Source organism: Pteronotus mesoamericanus, unplaced genomic scaffold, assembly GCF_021234165.1.
Source record: "Pteronotus mesoamericanus isolate MK-2021 breed Mesoamerican mustached bat unplaced genomic scaffold, CSHL_Meso_final contig_68, whole genome shotgun sequence".
NCBI lineage: Eukaryota > Metazoa > Chordata > Mammalia > Chiroptera > Mormoopidae > Pteronotus > Pteronotus mesoamericanus.
Genome location: NW_026555234.1, coordinates 11,157,747 through 11,181,477, shown reverse-complemented (window position 1 = coordinate 11,181,477; position 23,731 = coordinate 11,157,747). Strand labels below are relative to the sequence as shown.

Here is a 23,731-nt window from a genome sequence, read left to right as displayed (position 1 = left end):
TGTCATGGTGAAGAAATCAGTTATGCTGACCTGTAGAAAAGCTTTAGCTTATTTATCTGTAAAACAAGTTAATTTTATCAGTCATTTCACCTCAATTCAATGTGATCTAATTCAACATCACATGCTTTCTTGCTCCTTTGCCTGTAATTTGAAATTCTATGTCTCCAGTTTATATCGGCTCCTCCCAATAGAGGCAAGAATGGAAGCTCTCTCCTTTGTCAATCTTCTCTCTGGACTTCTTCAGAATCTTGCTCATACTTCTTTCTTCACCTACGTACTCACCTGACCTCTTGCTTAATAATAGTCCGACGTCTTTATTACTCCAAGCCTGAATCCGCCTGCCCAACTCTCTCTCGTTTGCTCACAATAAGGTTACAATTAAACAAAAATATTTTCTATTACCCCAATACAATTTGTACATTTAGTTGGTTCATAAGTTCATTCATTCATTCATTCTATTTCATTAATATGTATCCTCATTGAGTTAGTAACTCATTGTAGATGACAGGACATTCCTAGCATGATGTCACAGAAGCTGGAGTGTTCACCTCCTCACAGGAGCTGGGGTGAGGTCATGCACTCCATAGTATGTAATCAAACTTGTTTCGTCCTTTTTTCACTGTCTGATTTGACCTCTCACGGCTTTCTTTTTCCACAGACCAGATCAAATAACAAGATGAAATTCTATGATGTGTAAATCACCCAGCATGTGATAGACACAAAGAAATAAGAATGTTCTCCTTCCCCTCAATGACACATTAAAACTGGAGCTGGTATTTACAAAAGGATCCCTTAACAGGTATCTAGGGCTCACTCTTTTCTATCTTTGCTGTCCATCTTTCAGCGATTGATCACTATTGGTCAATGACTACGGCACCAGGCACCAACAACTTCAGAATCAGTCTTTGATGAGAATCACAGGTTTTGGGGACCCACTGGATTTGGAAGAGAGCTTACCTCCTACGTAAAGTGGGGAATCAAAGTTCAGAGTGGACTGCTTTGACAAGTTGGTGATGATTTTGGGGCTCCCTCCATCCACGGAGAGGGAGAGACTCTGATCCAGGGCGAGTAGTTCCACAATGTGAAAGTTTCCATCATTGATCGTCTCCACACTACAAACAAACAAACAAACAAAACTTAGATGATGTTTCCAGTTCTTCGTACTAAAGAAAAGAAGACACAATACAAATGCCGATAAACACTTCTTGGAAAAAGACACTCTTATCTAACATTAATGAAGGTAAAAACCATTAGTTGATTTAAAAATAAGATATTTTCAAGGTGATACTATTTCTATTCTTAGGAATAGACATAAGCTTGCTTTTCCATTGGGAGAAGTGGAAATGAGTAGATTTTATCATTATCCAGTCACATTCTCTTAATATATGAGGTCTGTCCAGAAAAATTCCAGCCTCATAAATATAAAGAGTACAGTTTGCAATGACATGGATGTAACCTGGCAGCCAAGGAGAGTGGACTGGTATGCGCATGTGTGAACAATGATGACTTCACTGTACTAGTCAGTGGGAGTGGTAGATGCCATTGAGTGAGCATGTATCCTGTGTGGCCATTGCATTCAAAATGACTGAGCGAGTAGAGCAATGAATCTTCATCAAATTTTGCATTAAGTTTGAACATCCTTCCACAGAAACTACTAGGATGATTCAGAAAGCCACACCTATGGGCAACTGGTGATTGGCAGCTTCAGCACAATGACATGCCCGCTCATGCATGACGTTTTTTGGTGAAACATGAAATCACCCAAGTGACTCGGCTCCCCTGCAGCCCAGATTTGGCACCCTGTGACTTACGGCTTATCCCAAGACTAAAATCACCTTTGAAGGGAAAGAGATTTCAGACCGTCGATGAGATTCAGGAAAAATACAATGGGGCAGCTGATGGCAACTGGGAGAACTGTGTGCCAAAGTGCCTACTTTGAAGGGGATTGAGGTGTTATTGTCTTATGTACAATGTTTCTTGTATCTTCTTCAATAAATGTCTCTTTTTCATAGCACATGGCTGGATACTTTCTGGACACATGTCATATACACATTAAAAAGATGCTTGATGTATTTGCTGTTAAATGCCACAAAAGTTGCATTTACTAAGATACTGTTCACCCAAATGACATGCAGAAGACAAGGAACCTACACCTGGGTGAAATATCTTCTACGGACTTTAATGTTAGCAGGGAAGTGGCTTCTGCTTCCCTCAGCACTGCACATGTGACTTCCCAGAATCAAATGTACCCAAATTCAGGATGATCCAACGTGGTAGGACCACTGCACTTTTTAAAGTGTGTTCATGGATAATATATTCTTACTTTCTTTGCATTTTTCTGAGGACCACCCATCGAATGATACTGCTGTGAAGAAGTCCAAGTTCAGGGGACAACAGGGGGTGACAAGTCAAACAGAAAGTAGAATACAGTCGCATCTAGGAGCCTACTGGTGACAGGAGCCCTTCAGTTTCTCTTCTATAACATCGCATGGCCAGGAGCAGCAATTAACAATTTTGAGGGGCTTATGAAAATTCGTAATATGGATACAAACAAGAAGATTAAAAAACTTAGATAAATAAAAGACAAGGGTTGAAAATAAGATGAAGTTGGGTACCATTAGTTAGTAGGTGCTGTATGGTTTTAAAATGTGGCTGTGACTCTCCTGAGAGTTCAGCAGGGACAGGTGAAGAAGAGGAACAAGACGCGGTGCCTGGTAGTCATATACTCACCCTTCACTACAGATGCAACACATGGCATAACACAAACTGGGGCAAAAAGGAAACAGTGGATATCGAAGAGCTAATACAATGGTATTTTGACTGGAAAGATTTTTTAAATGGCTCAAAAAAGAAAATATCGAAGCATATGTTAGAGAGATTGGGAATATCTAATATTCCCTACACAAGGTGTTTACTTAAATTTCCAGGCACTGGTATTTACATTTGCAAATGGGTCAAGCCTGGAAAACAACAGAAAAAAAATGTGTTGGCATTTCTGCATGGTTCTCACCACAGAAGTCTAATCTTATTCCTTTTTTTTTTGGCCTACACAGGATAGAAAGGTTTGGTGATTTGATAACAATATAGCGTACTCTGCAGAGCTGTGAAAACATTTGAGGTTCTCTTATTTTAAGTGCTCACAGGAGTCCATGTATGTGGGATCTTTGATAATCTCTGTCAAATATCATCTTTAAAAAATGTTAGATATGCTAATCAATATTTTTGCCTTCTACACATTTAATTATCCCATTAAAATCAATAGAAAAAAGCACTACACGAGGAAACCACTTTCTAAGTAAAGTTACATTGCAACTGTTAGTGGTCTTAGATATTAGTTTTCTAAGGGGTTATGCTGAGTAGTACTATCAAATAGTAGTTAAGCATACAGATTTTTGTTGTCAGATAAACTTGGATTTGAATTCAGGTCTTGAAATTTAACAACTTTTAACTTTAGGTAAGTTACTTAATTATTTAAGTTCAGTTTTCTCTTCAATAGATGTTAATAAATATTCATCCCTCTTACGGTAAATTTGAGGGCTATAAGAGATGAATTTTTTAAAATGCAGAGCGCAAAGCATCCAGCATATGGAGAGGACAAAGTTAAATGTTAGATATTAGTGTCACTATCGTGGCCACCACCAGCTATCATATAATCAATGCCACACTATTTCAGAACTTTCTTCAGAAAAAAATTAGTTCAGTTTTATTTTTAATAATAATTGTAAGATAATATTAAAGACTGGCAGAAATACATTAGCTGCTTTGGAGGGGTATATCTTGTTCAAGTTATTAAAAGTTTTCAGTAAAAACATTAAAATAAAGATGTACATAGAGAAGGTTGTGGCCAATTGCTATTTCTTTGTGATCATATAGAACTTTCAAAGTAGTTTTCTATGAATGTTCTATGAACACTGACTTTAATAAAGTCATAAATATTAATAATGAGCCCCCCCTTTTTTCTTTACAATTGTAAAAAGAAGACCCCAAGGTACTGGGGATGGGTTCTGGGTCACACACGGTTTTAGACAATTAATCCAGGCATGTCATTGTGGATGGTGGTATTGGATGTAGTACAACTGAGAATGCTGCTTTAAAGCAGGAGCCATGCTTACTTATTTCTGTGCTCCTTTGTGTATACAGTAGCGTGTCTGGTATACAGTAGATGCTCAATAAATACATGTTAAGTAATAAAGTATAAGAGAGATATATTAAGTATTATATATGTAGATTTTTAGTAATACTAAGTGGATAATATTTAAAGTTAGTCAAGAGACTTCAAGCATACTTTGGGCAGGACATGTAAAAAAATGTATTTTATTTAAAATACTGGATTTTACAGTGGCCATATCTTGAAGGACAATGCTGGGAGAGAAATCTTGTTCAGCTTGTTCTAGGTCTCATTTGAGGTGTGACAATGGATTTGTGACTTCAGGTAGTTTTTCTCTGCTTTATCTTCCTCATCCAAAAAATATGAGTAATAAGACCAAAGAATTATATAGCACATACTATGAGCTAGGTACTGTTCCAAGAACTTTACATGTATTAACTCATGTAAGACTCACAGCAACCCTAAGATTTGGGCACTTAGGGTATTCCAAGTGGCACTGTCAGCGGCCAAACAGATTTGAAGCCAGGTTGCCTGATTCTAGAGTACATGCTTTTAGTTATTATGCATTGCTTCTGCAAAAAAAAAAAAAAAAATCAAAACCAAACCCCAAAATGAAAGAGTAACTAGTACTATACAATTAACATGTGTTCCTACCACTAACAAGCCTTTAATAAGTGATTTCTCTCCCAAATAGCCTAGGAATAAAGTTCTATGGAAAAAATAACCTTATATGACAGTTACACAACTTTGACTTTTACTAAAAATCAAGGAATTGTAAAAAAAATGTAACAGTCTTATAATGAGTTTGAATTCAGTGAAGGTTATGAGAATGCATCTAAAGCACATAGATACGAAACTTGGATTTGGCTTTAATTTTCCAAAGTATAAGTAAAATTTAGACTGACTAGGTTTCTCTCCTCCCAAAAGCTTTAGGTGTCCAATCTGATCCAGGACTTGGCAAGAGTTATAACCGAGCTTAATTCCACTTTTATTTCCCTATCATTAAGGCCTCACTCTGGCCTTTTAACGAGATCATGAAATTAATATTTTTAGATATTTTTGTTTTTAAGGTGGCATTGTGTAGATGGGGCCTGAGGGAAGTGTGTGAGAGCTGGGAGTATTCTAAATTGGTGTTGCTCGCAGCCTTGTAAAACATGTGAGAGACTGAGGGATGGCCAGGTGTGACCTTTTAAAATAAAAGCTGGGACCGGCACACCAGTTGTAACACAATGAAACTGAGCCATCATCGATTTTCCCGTCTATCACAGTCATCGCCTACCTATCCGCTCGCGATGCGTAACGTCCTCCTGGGTTCTGAGGAGTATTGATAAACCCTCTCTCACTCCTCCCAAGGGAACTATATGTTTGATGACTCACAGAAGTCACAAGTGAACCACTTAACAGCGAGCCTTTCCACTGGGAATGTAAATTGCATTTATGGCCTTTATTATGTAATTCAGTTTTGCTACACTCATCTGTTACTTGAGATTTTATTTTCTTGAATTTCTAAATGGCTGTATAAAAATAAAGCAGTTACTCAGCTATGTCTTGTGGTGTGCTACAGGAAAAGAGTTTAAACACTCAGGGCTGAAAAGAGGCAAGGCCCTAATTTGCCTCAGATTTTCCTGCCTTATGTAGGACATAGTAACAATGGCTTTTTATATTTCTATCTCAACAGTAAATCATAAGTTATTTTCATTAATTTAATAAAAATATATAGTTCATTTTGCTATGCAAGGTTCAGCTTTTTGCCTTAAAAATTTGAAGTATCTCTTGGCATATTCTGTGCAATGGAATAGTAATTTGAAAAATGAGACGAATTCAACGGGTTACCTCATTTTGATATCTCTGGGCTGAAGACACTTCAGCTGTGAAGGGGGATGGTAATGAAGAGCTTCCCTCACTACCTCTTTAACTCAAAATGAGGTCAAATGGGATTAAAGGTATCTACATATATGCATAGGAGTTTTCACAGGACGTTTTACACAAGTTTATCAAATAAAGTTATATTTTAATCAGTACTTTGGAAGCAAATTAATTAAAATGCACCAAAAGAGAAAGTGACGTCTACATAAAGAGTCACCTGTAAGACAATAACATTTGTATTTGGGTATGTATTCTTCAGTGTCTGGATATCTGAGCATGAAGAATACACATAAACCACCACCATTACCAATCATCGTGGGCCTACCCTGTGCCTAGCACTATACTAGGAGCTTTACACTTGTTCCTTCCAATTCTCCCAGACACATGTGAAAAACAGACCGAAGTCCAGTTGCTCAGATGAGAAAATGTAAGCACAGAGAAGTGAAGTAACTTGCTCCAAGTTATAAAGACGGTAAAGAGTGATGTCTTCCCATATGGCATATTAAGAAGGGCTGAGTCTTATCTTTGAAATGAGAAGACCATATCAATTCTGCTTCTCCAATGAGATCCAATTCTTTATTATTATTATTTTTTAAAGATAATTTTTAGAGAGAGGGGAAGGGAGCGAGAGACACATCAATGTGTGGTTGCCCCTCACGCTCCCCCAACTGGGATCCACAACCCAGGCATGTACCCTGATTGGAAATTGAACCGGCGACCTTTTGATTCACAGGCCAGCACTCAGTCCACGGAGCTGCACCAGCCAGGACAATTATTATTATTGTTATTATTATTTTTAATCTAAACCTGTAAATTGCATAACTCAAAGGTTGAGTAGTGAATCAAGTCTAAGAGTCATCAAGGGAAAGTCCTCTGTAGGTGTACCCATTCCCTACATGCTGAAGCTAATTTATATGTGGTATAATCCTGTACTTTTTAAAGATATTTATCTGGTTTTCTAGTTTTAGAGCGTAGTTGACTAGGTTTCCAAAGAACCTCTCTGGGTTAGAAAATGACATTGATTTGAATCTAGAGAAAAAAAGCATTCAATTACATTTTTAAAAATGATTTTGACTATCTAGATGAAAACAAAGTCACTTTGAAAGGCAACCAATTATCAGCCTGCTTGAGAGAAAAATGGGTTGCTCCATTTCCGTCTGAGGGACTATTGTTTATGTTAACTTTAAATTTAGCTTGCCATTCATTCATTCATTCACTCACTCACTCATTCATTCATTCCTGGTGCTATTGCCAAGTCCCTTTTGATGCATTTCTCTAAGCAGTGTAAAAATAAGGCACATGTGTGATATTCTACATTCATTTACTTGTTTAGCAGTTTATGTCATCTCTGTAGTCACTGATTAGGCCCCTTAGACAGCAGGGTGCTGGCGAATGTTCAATGAATGGCTGTTTGAAATAAGAAAAAGCCTGGAGTTTTATTGATTTCTGTGGTGAAAATACTGCTAACACAGCCTGTTTTCAAGGCCAACATCAAGCACGAGGTCTTGGCACTTAGATGTGAGAAGAGATGCACCCCCAGAGCTCTCAGAGCACAGCTCAAATATGTTCCTTTTACAAAAGCGGTTCTGAAATTATGGTCCTTGGACAAGCACATCACCTGGGAACTTACAGAAACAAAAATTCGGGGGCATATCTGGGATCTGAATCAGAAACTAGAGGGGGAGTCCAGTAATCTGTATTTTAACACACCTTTCAGGTGATTCTGTGGCTCACTGTTTGAAAACAACTGCTCCACGCCATCCCCTGCATTGCCTGGCCCTGTTGGCACTATGCATGCCTGCAAGAAACCATGGCCTTCTGGAGTCAGATGTAAGGAAGAAAATGAGAAAATGTGCGTGCTACTTTAGTTCTACTGGGAAAGGAATAATTACTACGTCTTGAATTTTCTTAAACACACTTAAGCTACGTTAACTACTCCCTCTAGACATAATTCTAGGAGATAATGGTTCTCATACAGATTCATTTGTGACAGTAACTGACATCTAAAATGGAACTGTTTAAAGCAAAAAAAAAATCCTATAGAAACAATAACTTAATGTATGATTATTTTCCCCTAATTTAGTCAGCTTTTATTTTACTAAAGTAAAATCTATTTCCATCAATGTCGAAAAGAAACCATGCAACTGAAAAGATGCACCTGTTGTACAAAATGATTCCTGTATGCAATGTTACAATAGCACATTAAATAATCCATAATTTGGAAAAAAAAGTTTACCAAAAGCTACCTTTTATAATATAAAATTATGCAATTAAACTGAACTTAAATTGAACAAATTCTCTGAGGTAAGACTAAATAAAAATACCTCTTTTTAAAAACATTAATGTAGTGCACTTTTCTCATGTTAAATGGAAACACATTAAGATTTGAAAATTTAATTCAACCCAACAAAATATGTACTAAGGAACAGTGTTATTGATGGGTTTTGCTTCAATGGTGGGGAAGGAACACCTTTTGTCACAGTTCACAAGCTAGTAAAGCCTGAGCAAGGTCAGAAGCATTTGGATACATGCCAGAAAATTAGTAGGCGCACAGTTCAGACTTGGGACAAATTTCAAGTTGAAGGTGAAGGAAAGAAAAAGATTAAGGGTAGCTTCACTGCACCTACGATGCCTGAGGACTTGGTGATGCCTCTCAGCGACGTTAGGAATGTGACAGGGACACAGGTTTGGTGGAAGCAAAGGAAAGGAACTCAATTTCAGACATTCTGGAATTCTAATCCCAATAGCTACCATTTTTACTATTTGGTATGCATTGCCCTAAATATTTTACAGGCATCAAATCATAAAATTCTTACTGCAATCCCACAAAGATGAATTGATGATCAATTACAACCTTTTACCAGGTGAGACCCAGAGATCTTATGCCATTTGCTTAAGGCACCCAGTTAATAGGTGGCAGAGCTACGACTTGAGTCAAGGCAGCTGTCTTTAGGGCACCTGCTCTTTTTCATTACTTCAATTTTCATTTTGAGTGACAATAAAATTCAAATGGTTCAAAAATAGAAATGATATGATATGATGATATTCATATACAGGTCTTGCTTCCACCCCATTCTGTTCTCTCTATCCCTCATTTGCCTGTGCAAGCATAAGGGGGTAAAAATACAAAAATTTTTCCACATTTGACACCATTCTGCCTTGCTTTTCTTTTTTTAAGTTGATCATTACATCTTGGAAATCTTTCAATATAATGTATAGGGAAACTCCTCATTCTCTCCTTCTCTTCATCCCGTTTCTTTTTAACAGTGCATTCCATTCTGTGGCTGTGCCATACATAGTTTATTTAGATAGAAACTTGGGCTGTTTCCTAACCTTTGTTTTTACAGCCAATGCCACAGAGAATTACCTTGCACACATGTTATTTCTATATCTTTAGCTATATCCGTAGGATCAATTTCCCGGAGTGGGATTTTATAGGTTAGAGGGTGAATGTATTTGTAATTTTGACAGATATCTTCAAAATACTCTCTACAGAAATTGTAAAACAACCTATACTTCTACTATTAATGTATAAGGATTGAGGGTACACTTTCAACTCCTCTGTGATACTCCACAGAAAAAGATACCAGGAAAACATTCTTGTATTTGTCAGAAGGCCGATGAGAATGAAGACAGTGCGAGTGAGGAGTGAGGACAAAGCTGAGTTTACAATCCGACATTCAGAGAGACCTTACAGGGTAGCTGCTATATCATTAGTTACAGAAACGATTCCAAGGCACAGAAAATCAAGTACCTCGCTTGAGTTTACATCCTAGTAGTTGGCCAAGCCTAGATCTGAATATACATCTTAGCCACTATGATTCTTTCTTATCAAATACTCTATCCTCCTAGTGTGTTGAAATAATTTAATTGTCCTCTATGGTCTCCATTACATAAAAGTATTTTTCTATTCCAAATTGGAATATTAATATATTTATATTATATATTCATATAATCCATATTAAGCAATCAAACTATCATCCGTATTTTAATTCTAGGTAATTGTTGTTTCTTTCCTTTAAAAAATGTAATAACTTTTCTTGACTATTGTGCTATAAACCAAAGAGCAAGAATTAATTAACAGCTCTGCTTTCCCTGGACTTCTAGTTCACATTGAGAAAGTGTGCCATGTGGTGTTAGTCTTTCATACAAAAGCCACAGGGTATGCTCTATTGTTTGTTAGGCAAACATGGTAATGAAGATAAACTCAAAATAATGACTTTATAGTAAGTCATCATTTGGATATAATTATCTGGGTTTCTACAACTTATTGAGAAATACTTTAAGTATATTTTTTGTGATTACCAACTTTAATAAGCCAACCTCAAGAACCTTTATTATGGTTTCTGAAAGTTCTCTGCTGTTTCACTGCATAAAATAAAACAAAAACAATCAAACCCCAAAATGGACCACAAAATCAATTTTCTGAAATCTTTTTATGGGCTGAGTCAAATTGGGGCTTCATGATGTCGGGCCTCACAATCTCTGCGACGCTGGCCCTGATTCATTTCCATTGGGAGATGAACTAACGACTGCATTCCTCTTGGAAACCAGTAATTATGTGTTTGTTTCCATCCTGTAAATATTCCCAAGTGGGTTAGCTCACCACCAAAAGGATTCCATTGATGGCTGCAAATGCCTTCGACTTCCCTGGAACTTTTATGAAGGATCAAACAGGATGTGAAGGCTTTTGAAGCGCACTGGTATACATAAGAATAATAACAATATAGAGGCCAGGATCTCTGCTTAGTTCCAATCAATGCCCACAGATTGGTTGCCAGGCTTGTTTGGCCTTTTGATGCATTGTGTTCACCCCCAATGGTATTTTTAAATAATGTGAACCAATACTTAAGGGAGAAAAAACTTTATAGCTAAAAAAGAATTCAGATTTTTGTCTTTGCTTGAAAAAGCTGGAGTTGCAGCAAACCCACATTTTGGCGTGGCAGCACCAGGGAGGGCTGAGTAGGTGCAGTGCGGTCCTCTTTGCACAAAGATTCGCTTTGGGTTTGCTCCAGATGGAACCACTCCTATTACATTGCCAACATCAAGCCTATTGGCTCTGAAAAGTTAGATCTGTTCAAAAGTAACAGGATGAGACCATATTGTTTTCTTTCAATTGATCTGTTTAGTTCACTTAAGGTACTGACTGCATATGAGTTTATAACCCTGCTCTGCTCGACATGGGAAGAAATGTACTAGGTGTGTTTTCTGCAGGATAATAGAGTTGGTGCTGAGACCCAACAGATGGGCTCTGAAGGTTAGTCTTATGCAAAAATGTCCACTTTCAGCAAAATCCATGCCCCATGAATACCATCCCCTTCACGTCACCAATATATCATCAATATTATATTATTTTTTAAAAAAACTTCCAAAATAACAATAAGATTACCAACACATATCATATGTATCCATTGGTTCATCACACGAAAGCTAAGAGCAGAGGTTTTGTTCCTGAAAGTTTACAACAGGCCCTGACCCATCATAGGTGCTCAATAAATATGTGTTGCACGAATAGTAACTAACTTTAAATTACTCACTGTGCTGAGTTTCTCTTGCTGTTGTTTCTCCAGACCTACTCTTCATGGGTCTTTACCCTGCTCTGAGCCCTGGGAGGCTCCTGCATGACTCGCGTTAGTGGGATCCGTGGATTCTTTGTGTTCCGGCATCTGATTTGACCAAAGGGAAGCTCTGGGTGGGAGGACATTGCTGGGCGGCAGCATCCTTCCCTGCGAGCTGACTCCACGGGAGGCTCATAGCTCCTGTCCTGCGGTCCCCTCCACAGCTCCTGTGGAGTTCCGCAACTGCCGCCTCTTTCCGCTCCTTCAAGCGTATGGGTGGTGGCGGCATCCCAGGTTTCTGCCCCAGGGTAATGTGCTATCCCTACCAAACTTCATAAACACAGGTATCTCTGCCTTTTGCAAGTTCACTTTACCGCTGTTTTGCGGAAGACACTGCATTAGTACCCGTTTTTCCTAACAAAAAGAAAGGAATCTGGCCAAAGGAATGTGAATATAAGACTCTTCTGCTTTTCCTTTAGGAAGTGAAAATAGCATTTGTTTTTCCGTGAGCCCGTAGAGACGCAGCGTGCGCCTGGCGCAGCGAGAGTGGAAACAAAGGGAGCCCCTTCCCGGGGACCCGCACTCAGCATCTCGGGCGTCCAGCCACCCCAGCTCGGAGCTGTGTCTGTGAGCATCTGTGCTCTGGCTCCGTGCAGCTGGCACATCCATCAGCAGCTGGGTCCTCAGGTGACTGCTTTTCCGCTTTACTCCCTTTCGGTTTGTGACAGGTCCTGTGGGACTGCTTCACTTACGGGTTGCGGGGGAGACCCGCAGTCCTGTTCGCAGTCTCTCCTGCAGCTGGTCACCCACTCGAGTGCGCCCTCTGTTCCTGCCAGGCCCTAACACCCTATCACCAAGCCCTCGCCCATTGATTCCCTCCCTACCCATTACGAAATAATGGAGAAGCAGTTCTCCGGTAAGCAATTGTTTTCACCTTTACCAGTAACTGAGAGATCTTCACCTGTAAATGGCAGAAGCCGGGTGAGAGCCGGTGTCATAGCTGGCACGGACGCGTCCCCGGTAGAGTTCCACCGCGATATGGTCTTTGTCCCCCTTATACAGGAGGATGCCGCTGTCTTCATCTGTAGCGATCTAGGAGGAAGGGCCGTTCCGTTAGCAGGATGCACAGTCACCCACACATGGTTCACCAAAAGAAACAAGGCTGCTTAGTGAAAAGTGTTTACTATGGTTTATTTTTCCCTTACGGCTATGAGAAAATACTAATGCATGTTGAAATTACCTGAAAGACAACCTAAATTACTTGGTTGCAAATAAAGTCCTAAAGGACTTTAAAAGGTGTTTCTTTTTTACATTTATAAGCCTATTTTTATTCTTTCTGTACATGCTGGCAACGACAAAGCTTAAAGATGCACGTCCCATAAAATAGCAAAACTGAGGAATTTACATACATAATTTATACTTCAGGAAATTAAAGTTGAAAAATATTTTCCACATCATTACAGAGCACAGTATTTAAAGTAAACCAAGCTTTTCCCTTTAGAGTTCAAACTATATTTTCTCAGCAGAGTATGATAAAATTTAATCATGAATAAAGTGGTCATGTTTCTGTTCTGTTGAAAAAGAACAATAACAAATACTTAAAAAAAAAAATCCACTGGATGTGCTTGAACTTTCGTTTCCGGAGCTTTTCCTGCTCACTCACCTGCTCATTTTGCTTCTGTAAAGGGTTTTATTTACAGCACATGTGAAATGTGACTGCATCGAGCAAGACTGATTTTCATATTTCATATAAAAAAGCAAATTCTTTATAGTTATGGCATGAAAAGAGGGAAACCTCTTTTTATATCCTCCTTTTTGGCTTTTTTGGCTTTTGAAGGATTGGTTCTGTAAAAGTCAGTTCTGGGTACTTCTCATAACCACCTGGCAAATGGTGGAAGGCAGGAAGACTTTAAAAAATAAATAAATAAAGCAAGCCTGTCTTGTTTGCAGGATCCCCTTCCTCATGACTTGTAAAAACCCCCACCCTCATTGGAGTGTCAAGTTGTAAACCAAATACAAAGAGGGGTCTACAGAAAATAGGCTAAAATCGTGTGAATTCAAAACATAGTACAATATTTTGTTTACCAGATAAACGTGCAGCCCCAATCTGCCCCATGTCGCCTACATTGATTGATTTCCTCTAATCCAGTCTAAACTTGTCTATAGGGGTCTGAATCCCTGACTCAAAGCTACTGAGTGACTTGGTGGAAAGACTAACCATTAATCTGAGCTTGTTCATTTCATGTCTATTCTCAAAGGCTTTGTTTGAAAAGTGCAAAGACACTCCCCGATGTTTTGCCGTAGTGTCTTCTGTCCCACCTGTTCTCTCCTCAGCTGAACATTCTCCCAGAAAAGCCTCCCCCGTGCAGATGCTGAATGGGAGTCATAAAAATAAAGGAACAAGCCTTTTCTAGGCATTAAATAAGAAGATATATTTTGTTGCTGTGTTTTTTTCCCCCAAAAAGGGAATGAATAAAACTACGTGGTTCCCATTTAGTTTGGAAAAATACAAACGTTGGAGAGAAAACGGAAGCTTTCCCCTCAAGAGCACTGTCTGTCACTGTATTCTGATGTCTCTGACTGTCCATGTAAGAACTCATATCACTCACAAAGTACCACAGATGTGTGTACTTCAAAGCTTGGCTTAAAATTTGGCTTAAGATAAGATTAGCTCTTGCAAATGGCAGAGATCTTACCTGAAGCGTGATGTTCGTTTGAGGCCGAACCTTGGCCGAAGGAATTTGAAGATAGGACTCTTTGTTTACAAAATTCACACTAACCAACTTTTCACACTTCTCCCCCTGGTAGCCAGGCAAACACTGGCATATTGGCTCGTTTATCCTGATGATACACTGAGCTCCGTTCTGACAATCGAAGTTATCGCAGGGGCTGGTTCGAGGGAGGACCATGGGTGGAGCAAATTCACAGAACAAGCCACTGAAGAAAACCAGAAATACGTGGGTTAGACTTTACTTAATTGCCAATGTGAATGAGTCCCTGGAGGCCCAACGCTGCACACAGAGGCGCCCGGCTCCTTTTACCTGTAACCGTCGGGGCAGGTGCACGTATAGCCATTCACGGCGTCCGTGCAGTGGGCTCCGTTTTTACACTTGTGATCTTGGCAGTCGTCGAAATCCACATCACAGTGCTCGCCTATGTATCCTGGTGTGCAGTCACACCTGTGTGGACAAGCAGGAAAGCGGTTTCAAACCCAGCTGAGCCAAAGTGAGAAAAACAGCAGCATTTCATCTAGAAAAAGATGGCACTGCCTTAAAAAAAAAAAAGAGTATTTAGACAAGCTCACTGAGCCCCCAGATGAAAGGAAACCTAGGAAACATGCTGGTCTGCAAAGTAGCCCATGGCTTCTCACTGTGGTCTGTCAGGGAATGGGGGTCCCATCTTCCTGATGGTAGTGGGGATCCACAGTCCAAGTAAGAACAGAATCATTGCACCAGGGTTCTTGCCTTCTCTTTGTCTTGTTTGCTTTCCTACTTTCCTTTTCCCCCCTTCCCCCCTTCCTCCTTCCCTTTTTTCTCTCTTCCTTCCTCCCTTCTTCCCCCACTTTATTTGCCTACGTGTCTTCTATTTTTGGCTCTAATTCATTTGAGGAGTTGAGATTATAAAAGTGCTGTGATGTCAAATTTACTAAAAATATTAAGCAAGTTTTTAAGTGAATAAAATTTTAAAAACTTTCTAATAGAGAATAAATACACTGGAATAAAATATATTTTTTTTGTGGAAAAATATGTTAACACTGGATACCCCAATTCATACTAAGTCCAGACAATCATTATGGCCAAACAGGACTGACCTAATGGGGTGGAGCAGGGGAACCAGAACAGAACTTGGGCTGGGCTCTGGGACAGCTTCTCTGCCTGTCCCTGTGGGGCTGATGGGTGGAAGGGTCCCCACTGTGCTGTGGGGGGAGACCCAGGGGTAACAGATGCTGATGTTCTTTGAGCACTTCATCTCTGCCAGACCCTGCCCGAAATGCCTCGCTAATGGGGACTCACTGAATGCCCTCCACAGCCCTGAGACATTGATGCTATCTCTACTCCACCCGGTGGGTGAGGAAACTAAAGGACACGTGGCTTAAGTACCTCACATACCCCCGGATGTTCAACTTGTAAGTGCTGCAGCCAGAAACTGAACCCAAACATCTGACAAGGGAGCCAGGATTTCTAACCGCTGCACACGCTGTCGAATGGGTAGTGAATTCCGCAGGGCTCTCTGTAAAGTCTGTTACTCACTAGTGCGGATTACTGGGATCTCTGGCCATAACACCAAGGACCCAGGCTTTCAGAGCTGCCTGAGGGGAGGCGGTGTGGCAAGTGCGGTAGTTTCCAAACTATGCTTTGTGGACTTGTCGGTGACCACGGAGCCCGACAGGTAGGGCCATGGCAGGGGGTGGGGTGCTTCTGGTAGCTTCCCTCCACCCTCCCTCTGCCTCCAACCCTCTCTGGTTGCAATTTATTAGTTTTACGCACTGGGCTTTCATGAGCATTTCTGTTTTGGGTTCGCTGACTTTAAGAAACAAATAAACCAGGGAACTCTGGGTTAACTTTACAGAATTTGGGCTTCTCTGTTAGGACTGGGTTTGTATGCTAGCCTCATTCTTAAGTGTATGTCATATTGACTAAGTTACTTAATCCGACTGCTCATATGTAACACATATAAAATAACTTCCATCTCACAGGTTTGTTAAACAATTAAATAAAAACACTACCTGTAAAGTAATTAGCATAGTGTTTGATATATATAATGCATGATCAATAAATGGTAGGTATTTTAAAAATAATTCTACTAAGTCCTTATAATTCTATAACAGCCTTTATGGTTAGGCTGTAGCAATTACCTGCTTTTCTATTTCAAAGCCATCAGGGTTTAAGTGAATGAGGATAATTAAAAACACCGGAGTGAATGTGGACGTTACTGAATGCCAGGGGTTTCATCTACAAATGCAACACTGGGGCTTAAGAGTTGCTGGAGAACTGATGACTTAAAATAAATGGAGGAACACATAGCCTTGCAGCTCTGCATGTATGAATTAAGAAATAAAATGAGCTCACTGCGTAAGCATGCTTGTCCTAGAGCCAGTGGTTTTAGTGCTAAATCATAACAACGCAAAGTAAACAAGTGTAAAGTTAAATGGATCCTAAGTGACCATAGACATTCTCAAATAGATGGACAAGCACCAAGAGAAGAGCTCCCATCCATGTTAATGTGAGCACAGCTATAGTGCTGAGCATTAAAAGGAAGAAGAAATGCTTTGAAACATTCTGAATTATTTATCTGAGACAAGAAATCAAAGTACAAGATAAGAGAGCCATACATTCACCATAGTGGCTGTCTAGGAGATTTTATATTCTCCTCTAAAAATACCATTTTTCAAGCCAATAAGAACTTGGAGTCACATTTTGACCACCTTTTTTTTTTTTGTCTTTCTTTTGCTCCTCAGACCTAGTTTTAAAACAGGAAGAAAATATTTAATTAGGAATTCCTTAAAATCTGTATTATCAATAAAACCTATCATATTCCCTCAACTCCATTATCTGTCAAAGACTGAGGAAGAAAGCAAAGACTATAAAATATACTGTTTCGAAGCCCAAAAGCTGACTAAGTAAGATGCATGCTTGAAAATACTGCTTATGGCACATCATGGTCTAAAAATATCTCAAAGCAATTTAGGAGATTTATGAGGTATATAATAAGCTGGAGAAGTAAAACCAGCTCTCCTAGCTTAGTAATAAGAAAATGAAGTTGAAGTAACAACACAACTTGTTTGAACAACATTTATCAGTAGAGATTTTTCTTTTGCATTCATCTGGTTTTGGTTTTTAGGTCCATTTTCTTTTTGGAACTGCCTTTCCCACAATGTGGGATCAGGTATAGTGTGGGAGTAACAGCACATGCCGTGACCTCACTCGTTTTCTGCCAAGCTACATCCAGCTGTAAACAAGCTCACGCATTACTGCCGACAACTTCGGGTTCTCAAATGAGCTACCCCGTAATCCAGTAAAATGCACTCCGAAGAGTGTGCAACCTCAAAAAAATTAAAAAAAAAGCAAACCCAGAACTACCTTATGACTCAGCAATTCCACTTCTGTGTATTTAGCTAAAGAAATCCAATTCAAAAAGGTATATGCGTCCCTGTTCTTGTTGCTATATTATTTACAATAGCCAAGATACAAAGGCAGCTTAAGTGCCCAGTGACAGATGAATGGATAAGGGAGATGTAGCACATATATACTACAGAATATTGCTCAGCCATGAAAAGAATGAAGTCTTACCATTTGTGATGACAATGGGTATACCTAATGGGTATTACACTACATGAAATAAGTCAGACAGAGAAAGACAAGTACCACATGAGTTCACTTATATGTGGAATCTAAAGAACAAAATAAGTGAACAAACGAAACAGAAACGGTCTCGAAGATATAGAAAACAAACTGATGGTTGCCAGAGGGCGGGGGGGTTCAAGGACTGGGTGAAAAAGGTGGAATGATTGAGAAGTACAAATTGGTAGTTACAAATAGTTATGGGGAAGTACAGTACAGCACAAGATGTATAGTCAATAATATTGTATTAATTATGTATGATGCCAGGTATGTGCTGGGCTTCTCAGGGTCACTTCATAAATTATATAAATGTCTAACCACTATGCTGTACACCTAAGACTAATATAAAATAATATTGAATGTCAATTGTAACTGAAAAAAAAGTGTGCAATCTAAGTGATAATAATAGAAGACATTGAATTAAAGGTTCATCTTTTTGATGATGAACTTCTTCACTTCGTAATGATTTCCATTAAGTCTTACTAGTACGTTATCTTATAACTACATTGCACGAAGTCCTGTGAAACCTGTATAGCAGATGTGCAGTTGTGGAAAACCACCTTCTTTACTGACAAATTTATCTGAGGAATGATATCTGTTATGTATGTAAAGGACTTTCAACTTGCCAAGTTCAACTGTGACTAGATGAAAGATGTTAGGAGTTTAAGTAATTTATGCACAGCATTTAGATGAACAAAAATGCAAAGCAGAATTTTGTATAAAATAATGATTTCAATAATTTCTTTGGGTTTTTGCATAGGATTGTCATCAAATGGAACTTAAAGGTACTGCAACTGTGTATTTTCTAAAATGATAAATTTTAAACAAAGCTGTATCAAAAATTAAATAAAACTTGAGAATAAATATTTTATTCAGATTGATCTTTAAAGGCAGTGGGGATCTTGGTAATTCTGATCCTTACCTCCCATGCAACAAAGAATGTGTCATGATCTGTTGACAAATTTCAAAATGTTAGAGCCCTCGCTCAAATCCCATCTTCTCTCATAAAACTCTTCTTGACCTGAGTCATTTTTAATTCTCTGAATCCTATGGCAATTAAGCCTGAGTCATTACACCGAGAAAATAAAGACTGTGAAGGCGAGGAGCCATAAAGCACTATAAAAGCATAAGATGGTAGGGTTGCCATGTGCTCTGACCCATGGCAGGTACTCAATAAATAACTGTGTAAAGGAACAAATGATGTTCTTTTTAGTTGTCTGAAAGCACAGCCAAACTCCTGAACCCAACTGTGTCATCCCTGAGAATCCAGCTTACCGCCCATAATAAACCAATGGCAATGTTCATGAACTACCAAACTTCGAAGTGACCTGTGTTAGAAAAAGCACCTGGCTGGGAAGTCTGTGCCTGACCTCCTGCTCTGCCAGTGAGTAACCCTGAGGTCTTTGGACAGCCACTGACAGATCTGGGCTGTGGCTTCCTCACGTTCAAGAGGAAGAATTTGAACAGAACTACTGTTCTAAGAAGAGAAGTTGCTGTTGATAGACCTTTAAATATTTCAGGACAGTGGCAAAGGTGTAACTTCATGTGATACCAAACACATTTCAGCAAGATTGCTGAGGAGAACATAAAAATGATTGGGAAGTTCTGAGTTCACTTGACCGAGACCTCTGCCAAGAATGACTGTATGCTTTCTCTTCCCACATGAGATGGAGGGAAAGGGAAAGCACTATGAATAATTACACTGAGACAACAGGCATAAACTGAGACTGTCCCCGGGCACCCTGGGATATATGTCCCCTCCATCTTCCTCACCTTGGACAGTTAAAGCATGGTGGCAGATCAAAAACTTTCAGTTACATTAAATTAAACTCCATATTTTATGAGACTTATTTCAGATAATAAAGCACCTACCAGATATCTCACACTTATTTGGCCTTCAAATACATTTTTTTAATCTAGTCAAAGGCTATTTTATTTCATACATGCCTTCTGAGGAAGAGTCATGGAAAAAGGAAATGCTCTCTTTTATTTTTTTTAGTGTATTAAAAAAAAAAAGTCCATGCTATTTATAAACATTTAGACAAATGCCATTGACCCCAGGAAATATGTCCCTTTAACCCTGAGTGAAGCGGTGAAGCTAGATCCTGAAAGGAAAGTTCCCCTAATTGTGAGCAGCAAGGTAGCCCCTAACTTACTTGAATCCCTTTGGCGTCAGGATGCACTTGGAGTTGTGCTGGCAAGGGTTCAGGTCCTGGGCACAAAAGTCCAGCTTCTCCTCACACAACTCGCCTGTGAACATGGCAAACAGTGTTAGTTCATAGAGAAAGGTGAACAGGCTTCGGGCTAGCAGGCTGCGCCATGGGCCTTATGAGTTGGCTCAGCTTGTGACTGGGGAAAACAATCACAAGACATGGAAGCAGAAGGTCCAAAATTCTGGTTCTGCTGGTCAACAGTCTTATGATTTGGGACAACACAAGCATTGTGATCTGTGATGAACGCCTGCCCTTTTAGAATGTACTGCTAGAGGTAGAAAAAGGAAATCTGAATGCTTTTAATTTTTCTTTTTTAAAAATATTTTATTTATTTATTTTTAGAGAGAAGGAAAGGGAGAGAGAAAGAGAAGGAAAGAAACACCAATGTGTGGTTGCATCTCGCATGCCCCCTACTGGGGAACTGGCCAGCAACCCAGGCATGTGCCTTGACTGGGAATTGAACCACCAACCTCTCAGTTTGCGGGCCAGCACTCAGTCCACTGAGCCACACCAGCCAGGGCTGAATGCTTTCCTTTCTATTGTTAAATTTATTTTATTTTGGACTTTTTATTGAGGTAGAGCATATACCCAAAGGATAAATGAATAGCTAATAAATATTCATAGACTAAGCCCACTCATGTAACCAGCATCCATGTCCAGAAACAACACCCTATCCCAGCATCCCAGCAGCCTGACCCATGGGGCAAATACCCACTGTTCCGACAGTACCACTGATTAGTTGTGCCTGGTTTTGAGGTGACATCATTCTGTACATCCCCTTTTATGTCTGGCTTATTCTATATTGTGTCTGAAAAAATAATCCTCAAGTCTTCATAGTCTCCAAGGTCTTATAAGTCTAGAATAAAATGTTTTTCCCACTTCTGACTTACTGCAACAGCTTCAGAGAATACTCCTTAGCTACATGCACCAAGGTAGGCAACAAGACAGACTGAAAAAGCAAAAGGAAAATAAATCTACATAGAGAACGTAGACTTTTTTCTGCATATCAGCTAGCTTGTAAGGAATAATTTTTATCAATAAAGGAGACCTAAAAGCATAATCATGCCAAGTCCAGGCACACTATGTTAAACTGCATGTCTAACTCTCTCAGGAAACTTCTTCAGACACAAATAACAGGGTTATATTTTATTTTCAGATACATTAGGCCAAATATGGTTTTCAGTGAGAAGACTTTCCCAATCATTGTGTGAGATATTAAGGGGACTGGAAAAATACAAAATAAAAGTTCATTTTTACCTTACTTCTGCATTACTTCTTAATTATTTTGGTGACACACCTATGGGCCACTGTTCTTTTCCAAGAAACTATTAGAGCTTTTATTTGTTCAAAGTGTGTGGATTTAAACAGCATTGATTAAAAACCCAGGAATTTGCAATACTTCCCTTTGTCATAAGACTGTCTTTTTAGTAATAGTTTGCTAATTGGTAGAAATAGTTGCTTAACAACTAACTCTGGTCTATTATTTACACTTCCAGGATCTTTTTCTATGATGCAAATATATAAATGTACTCATGTAGGTGGTACATCAATTTGATCTATGATAAGCTAGGCTTTTTTCTGTCTTTTAAGATGAACCAATTGCTACTGAAAGTCTCATATTTCTTCTATAAGAAGGTTTTTGTGTCTCTAAATCTGATACAAAATGTTTTAACAACGTATATATGATGAGTTATTTTTAAACAGGGTTTCTCTGAAACTTTCACCTTCAGTTAGTATTATTTTAAGTAATGCATGTTGATAGAATTTATTCATTATAATTTATTGGCCCACCATGATGAAATATCATTTTTAATTTTCTAATCAAACCTAGTTGGTTGGATTCAGGCTCTTTACAGTAGTCTATATCCAAAGCAGTTTGGTTTGAGATAGATAATATATATCATTCTATGTACTTTTCACTTTACACCCAAATAAAAATTGTTTTTAAAATAAAAAAGGGGATATGTTTTACTTCTTATTCATTTTTTATCTAATCCTATTCAATCCAACCCAACCCAACTCAATGAAGGCAATCTGAACCATAGTTTGTAAGGATCTGCTATATGACACTCTGGGCTAGATGCTGGGACTACAAGAATGGGTGTGATAAACGCTGCCTTTAGTCAGCTCTCAATCTACTGGTAGAGAAAGTCCAAGCTGAAGACAGAACATAGAGAAAGAACTTGAGCTCTAAGAGAAGAAAAGAGAGTTGACCTTTTATTCTCCACCAGGCGTTTCTCCATACACTTGATATGTTAAGGAGACAGGAGTTGGTTCTAAGGAACTGTTGGCTGAACAAATTGTCAAGTCCATAATCAATCACAGCTTTAAGACTAAGCATGCCAACTTGAATGTGAAAAGCTATGTCAATGTTAAGTATTTCTCAGCTTTAAAGGAATCTATGTTATGAGAAGAGCATAGCAGAAATAATAATCATTGCTAAAACTGTGTAGGATAGTTCTTTGTGACTATTACCTAGCTATACATTTGACTCACTTACTAAGACTGATTGATTACTTCAAAAAAGGATTTTTCTCCTTTTAAATATCACCAAATATTGTAATATTAACAAATATTACAAGAGCATTTCTGTGTCCCATTACTGCCTAACTCACTTTTAAAGCCAGATCTTCCATCCTATACTGTTGACACCTGTGTCTATTCACTGGTTTATGAATTTATCTCAGATCTGTGCCTGGGCTGATGGTGTTTCATTTTGTTTTAGTAACTTTAATAAGTTCTCTTCTCAATTTTTCCTTTCATTGTATGTCCTCTTCTTTATGAAAATTTCCTGGATATTATTAACCATTTTTTATTTATCTACAATTTTTATATGTCATGTTTGCTTCTTTTTTATGGCACATATTGTATACATTGTTATTGACTTAATAAACAACTATATAGTGCTTTCTACTGTGTGTCAGACCGCTGTAAAGGTCGTGCAAATTTGCGGTCGCTAAGTGTTCATGAGAATCATATAAGGTAAGGTGGTAGGGTTGCATTGTTCTAGGTGCATTGCATATTATTGGTGTTTATCTCATTCCTTTTCTTTGTAAAATCACTGAGGGCAGTATGCTTGGGATATTTGCCTTTATATTTTCCTAGAGTATGGTGTGGAGACATACTAAAATAATAGTTACTGAAAGAAAGATTCATGCTTTTTAAGGCAAAATTCTATCTTGCTGACCTATATTCAACTTGAATTTCAATTTAGCCTTTAGACACTTTTTCTGTTTAAATTTACCGAAGAGTCATTCATCAGTAATAAATACCTTATGCTCTTTTCTTTAAAAATTACTTTAGATATTTCCCTGGCCAAATATTAAAATAAATATTTTCACTGGATTATTTGTTTACTGTGTACTAATTATATTGGATTCTGCTGTATTTTGGGGAAGGCAGCTTTTAAAATTCAAAAATTGCCCTACAGTGTTTGACCTAGGAGCTTGATATAAGGTCGGAAATGTAGCAAGTCCCACAGATAAGTGTAGGACTGATGTCACTTCTCAATCGGTAAGAAAAATTGGACATTTGAAAACACCACTGGTTTTTCAGGAAGAATGGAAATAAAATGCACTAACAGTTCTGTACTCAACTTGGCTTTAGTTACTAATTAAAACTTGCTCCCAAACCTCATAGTATTGT

General features: G+C 38.6%; 1 protein-coding gene across 2 annotated transcripts in view; it reads right to left on the bottom strand.

Moving 5' to 3' along the window:
* Positions 1-23,731, bottom strand: part of SLIT2 (slit guidance ligand 2) — a 318,355-nt gene that overhangs the window by 6,706 nt on the left and 287,918 nt on the right. For both annotated transcript variants that reach the window (XM_054581986.1, XM_054581987.1), the window contains 5 exons: positions 20,030-20,123; positions 14,574-14,711; positions 14,229-14,469; positions 12,494-12,624; positions 958-1,112 (listed from right to left, as the gene is read on the bottom strand). In XM_054581986.1, coding sequence (XP_054437961.1) covers positions 958-1,112; positions 12,494-12,624; positions 14,229-14,469; positions 14,574-14,711; positions 20,030-20,123 — 759 coding nt within the window. The remainder of the gene's footprint in view (positions 1-957; positions 1,113-12,493; positions 12,625-14,228; positions 14,470-14,573; positions 14,712-20,029; positions 20,124-23,731) is intronic.